The sequence below is a fragment of the Temnothorax curvispinosus genome, unplaced genomic scaffold (assembly GCF_003070985.1).
Source record: "Temnothorax curvispinosus isolate PA1 unplaced genomic scaffold, ASM307098v1 QBEX01010492.1, whole genome shotgun sequence".
Lineage (NCBI taxonomy): Eukaryota > Metazoa > Arthropoda > Insecta > Hymenoptera > Formicidae > Temnothorax > Temnothorax curvispinosus.
The window spans coordinates 128617-133941 of NW_020220272.1; the positions used below are offsets into that span (position 1 = coordinate 128617).

Genomic DNA, 5325 nt, shown 5'->3' on the forward strand with positions numbered 1-5325 from the left:
TATATATATATATATATATATATATATATATATATATATATATATACTATATATATACTATACTATATATACTAGCTGGTTTATATATATATGTGATGTATAGGGACGTTTCACGTCAACCGGATCACTTGTCTGCCCAAAATTTGAAGCGACCTACGAAGACGTTCGATAGCTCAAAAAATTAGTCTTTACTAGTATTTTCGAAAGTCATGTGCTCCGTTTTGAAATCCAAGATAGCTGATCCAATATGGCGGCTGAAAGCCTGAAAATTGGAGAAAAATCTACATAATTTATCGTAATCATGTTTTTAAATATTGATTCGGTTTTGAAATGGTTTGGTAAAGAGTTTTCAGTGTCTGTGATGTTGAATCTGGGAGCTAGTTGAAGTTTGGAACGTTCCTGGAGCGATTGAAATTTGGAACGTTCCTGGATTTTTTAAAAATGATTTGTCCCATTTTTCCTTTGGCACAGAGACATTTCTGAGTGATAAATACGAATTACATAAGAGACCAAACCGATACACCCTGCGGAAGACACCCTTATACTCAAAAAACCTACTCCCCGACTACTTTAAATATTCTGGCTACGCTTAAAACGATTTGTCCTATTTCTCCTTCGGCACAGAGCAACTACTAAATGCCACACACAAAATACATAAGAGACTGAACCGATATACCCTGCGGAAGACACCCTTATACTCAAAAAACCTACTCCCGGACCACTTTAAATATTCTGGCTACGCCGAAAACAATTTGTCCCATTGCTCTTGTGCGGAGAAAACTGGGCTCCGTCTTTCGGAAAGAGACGTTAAGCCGTTGGTCCAAAGGGTTAAAGTGAGAGGAGAAAGATAGTATTGGTAGTAGGTTGCAAACCCTATGAGGATATGCAATAAATTATGAATTTTACGGGAAATTTATAAGTTGCTTTGTGCCAAAGAAGAAATGGGACAAATCGTTTTCAGCGTAGCCAGAATATTTAAAGTGGTCCGGGGGTAGGTTTTTTTAGTATAAGGGTGTTTTCCGCAGGGTGTGTCGGTTCGGTCTCTTATGTATTTTGTGTGTGGCATTTAGTAGTTGCTCTGTGCCGAAGGAGAAATGGGACAAATCGTTTTAAGCGTAGCCAGAATATTTAAAGTGGTCGGGGGGTAGGTTTTTTGAGTATAAGGGTGTCTTCCGCAGGGTGTATCGGTTCGGTCTCTTATGTATTTCGTATTTATCACTCAGAAATGTCTCTGTGCCAAAGGAGAAACGGGACAAATCATTTTTAAAAAATCCAGAAACGTTCCAAACTTTAATCGCTCCAGGAACGTTCCAAACTTTAACTAGCTCCCAGATTCAACATCACAGACATTAAAAACTCCTCACCAAACCATTTCAAAACCGAATCAATATTTAAAAACATGATTACGTTAAATTATGTAGATTTTTCTTCTATTTTCAGGCTTTTAGCCGCCATATTGGATCAGCCATCTTGGATTTCAAAACGGGGCACATGACTTTTGAAAGTACTAGTATATATATATATACATACATCTTATCTTATCTTATCATCATACTATTATATAAGTACCGTCTGTATGTATGTATGTATGTATTTCTGACCGCGGACTACTCATTCGTTAGTGGACCTAATTTTTACCAAAAGTATATGAAGTAGGGGTAGAATTTCCCGGTGAGTGCCATAAAGTGTATAGTTTTTTGTTACCAATTTTCTGGAAACCGGTTTTTTTAATTTTTTCAATTTTTCGGGAATTAATTGACCGAATCTCAAAGAATTGTATATGAAGTAGGGGTAGAATATTTCCCGGGGAGTGTATAATTTTTTGTTACCGATCTTTTTGGAAACCGGTTACAAAATTTAAGACCAAATCTTAAAGAATTATACATGAAATAGGGGTAGAATTTCCCGGGGAATGTATAATTTTTCGTTACCGATCTTTTTGGAAACCGGTTCAGAAATTTAAGACCGAATCTTAAAGAATTATACATGAAATAGGGGTAAAAGAACTTAAGAATTTAATAGAATTAAAAAATTGATATTAATAAAGGAATTTCCGATTTTTGTTTAAAACAATGTACGTGATTGTTCTAATTTTCGCAAATTGTAATTGACCGAATCTGAAAGAATTATATAGATAGGGGTAGAAAAAACTAAAGAATGTAATAGAATTAGAAAAATTGCTAATAAAAAAGGGCTAAAATGATGTGTATAAAATTATATTAATTTTGGACGAGCCTTAACTACGCACTGCGATAGCTAACGATATTAATATTTTGATCTCAGAAGATTGGATGAAGGAAATAGAAGATTACAAAAATTGTGATTATAAATATTAATTAATAATTAATTGAGTTTTATTCAATATTGCAAAACGTATATTTCGTGGGTGTAAAATAAAATTCTTTTTAATAATATTTATATTTTTTAAAAAAATATTATATCTAAATAATTATAATAATAATTATAATTTCCTCAAATTTTGAGATATTAGCTGAATTTTTTTAGAGATAATTTTTCGTTACTTTTTTAAAAACAATGCCCAAATTTTTCTAATTTTTTGGAGATGGCAAAGATGTGTATAATTTTTCATAATCGATTTTTTTCAAAATTTTCTAATTTTTTGAGGATGGCTATAATGAGTTTATAGAAAAATTGCTAATAATAAAGGGGTTTCGGATTTCTGCTCCAATTTCCGTAAATTTTGAGATATCAAGCTAAATTTTTTTTATGGATAATTTTTATAGATAATTTTTCGTTACTGATTTTTGTAGAAACCGGTTACAAAATTTTTCAAATTTCTCGGGAGTTAATTAATCGAATTTCAAAGAATTGTATATGAAATAAAGGTAGAATTTCCTGGGGTTTGCTCTAAAAAGTGTATAATTTTTCGTTACCGATTTTTTGGGAAACCGGTTACGAAATTTTTTCAATTTTTCGGGAATTAATTGACCAAATCTTAAAGAATTACATATAAAATAGAGGTAAAATTTCCCGGAGATTGCTATAAAGTGTATAATTTTTCGTTACCGATTTTTTTGGGAACCGGTTACAAAATTTTTCCAATTTTTCGGGAATTAATTGACCAAATCTTAAAGAATTATATATGAAATAGGAGTAAAGTGTGTCAAAAATTTTTTAATTTTTGGAGGATAAGTTTAATTTTTTATTAATGGGTAGTTTTTTATTAATAAATTAATTTTCTTGAAACCGGTGCCAAAATTTTTCTAATTTTTTGATTATTTTGAAAAGAAAAAATAAAATGAAAGAAAATGAAAGAGAGTTAATAATGGCGGGTCAACGGAGAGTGAAAACGCGCGAGGCGCAAGCAAAAATAAAATTTAAAGACTTTAATATAAGAGTTTACATTTTTGTAATATTTGACAATATGCTAATCTCTGCATCTATAATATTATCTATTATTTTTTATTTTTTAAAAAAGAATTCGAAGATATAGGTTAGAGATTGAGGAGAAAGAATATCAAAGGTGCTCCTAATTAATGAGTGAGTTTGGGGAGAGGGGAATAGATTTTAAGCCCGCGCGAAGCGCGGGCGAAAAATCTAGTCTTATATATATATATATATATATATACAGGGTGTCCGTAAATCGTGGGGACTTTTCTCGTATTTAGATAGAACGAGCCAAACTGAGTCGAAAAGTCTTGTACCATTTTGCAATTTTCTCAATAGTTTATGAGTTATTAATAATTAAAAATCGCCGTATTGGCCCGGCCCATCGCCAAATCCAAGCGCGCCGTGAGATACGACCGCCCCGCGGTCCGCGCGCGGGCAGTTGTTTACAACAAGCGGCGGCGATCACGCACGAGCGGCGCGTAACGCCGGGCCCCCGTTCTAAGCGATGATAGTAAAATTTTCTAACGACATAGAAAATTTTTTTGTGCGCACGTATGTACATACGTGTGTACATGCATACACAAGAAAATATCAATTCTACTGCTTAAAAAAGCGATTACTCAATTTACTTTTTTCTTTTAATAAGTAACGGTTGTCTTTAAGAAAGAATATTTTCTTGATAATAGTTATAAAATGTACAAATTTTAGAAAGAGTCTTTATCATGTACTCGAAAGAAGAATTTATACTCCTTCAAGAAGCATAATAAAATTCTATCAAAGAAAGTTAAAAAAAATAAATAACGTAATATGAGGAACCTCGAGATTAAAATAGGAGAAGTCAAAACTATGAGGGTCAGACGCAGATCACAGTGCGTAATATCAGAAATAACTGATTTATTCGTCATTTTGATACATTACATCGATCCGTACGTTTCGGTTCAGTTTTGAGCCATCTTCAGCGGTAGTTACAGAAATTGAGTTACACGTTCTCCGTACCATATGGCGAATTTACTGATTCAAAGTATTAGAAACATAGGCCAATAGATCCATATCCGCAAATTTGTTCAATTAATGTCGAGATATTAAAAAGATTCTTTAGGAAACTCACCATTCGGTCTGAAAAACGTGGAATACAGAGCCATGTACATAATGAATACTCTGTGCGAGAAGACTTGACGATCTTATCGACACGACACACAGCAATGACATGAAAGGTCCTGCAAGAAGAGGCATGTCGTAGGTCAACACACCGACGAGAATTATAACAAAGATACGATTTGACACCGTCACAATATTGCACGTATCAATAGTAAAACCCCGATTTGCCAACGACCAAAGTTCATGAGCATGGATTACAATTTGCTCAAAACCGTGACATATGCATGATGCAAAAAATCCGTGTCATTTTGAGACGGTGTCAAATCGTGCTTTGTTATAATTCTCGCCGGTGTATTGACCTACGACATGCCTCTTCTTGCAGGACCTTTCATATCATTGCTGTGTGTCGTTGTCGATAAGATCGTTAAGTCTTCTCGCATAGAGTATTCATTATGTACATGGCTCTGTATTCCACGTTTTTCAGACCGAATGATGAGTTTCCTAAAGGATTTTTTTAATATCTCGACATTAATTGAACAAATTTACGGATATGGCTCAATTGGTCTATGTTTCTGATATTTGGAATCAGTAAACTCACCACACGGTACGGAGAACGTGTAACTTAACTTGTGCAACTACTGCTGAAGATGGCTCAAAGCTGAGCCGAAACCTACGGATCGATGTATGAAAACGACGAATAAATCAGTTATTTCTGATATTACGCACTGTGATCTGCGTCATAGCCTTGACTTGTCCTATCAAAATAATTAGCAAATCAAATGTTTGTTTTAATTTTATATTCTTAACTGAAGAATCGAATAATTAGAATGTAGAATATTATTTATTTTAAGTAATATTATCAAGAAAACATTTTTT

General features: G+C 33.3%; 1 protein-coding gene across 1 annotated transcript in view; it reads left to right on the top strand.

Annotated features, from left to right (window-relative positions):
- The window catches only part of LOC112460410 (sodium- and chloride-dependent GABA transporter 1-like), a gene marked incomplete at its 3' end in the record, with an annotated part of 8686 nt that extends 7145 nt beyond the window's left edge, over positions 1-1541 (top strand). Inside the window, exon 8 of the mRNA XM_025025069.1 lies at positions 1441-1541. Coding sequence (XP_024880837.1) covers positions 1441-1541 — 101 coding nt within the window. The remainder of the gene's footprint in view (positions 1-1440) is intronic.
- Positions 1542-5325: the final 3784 nt, after the last annotated feature.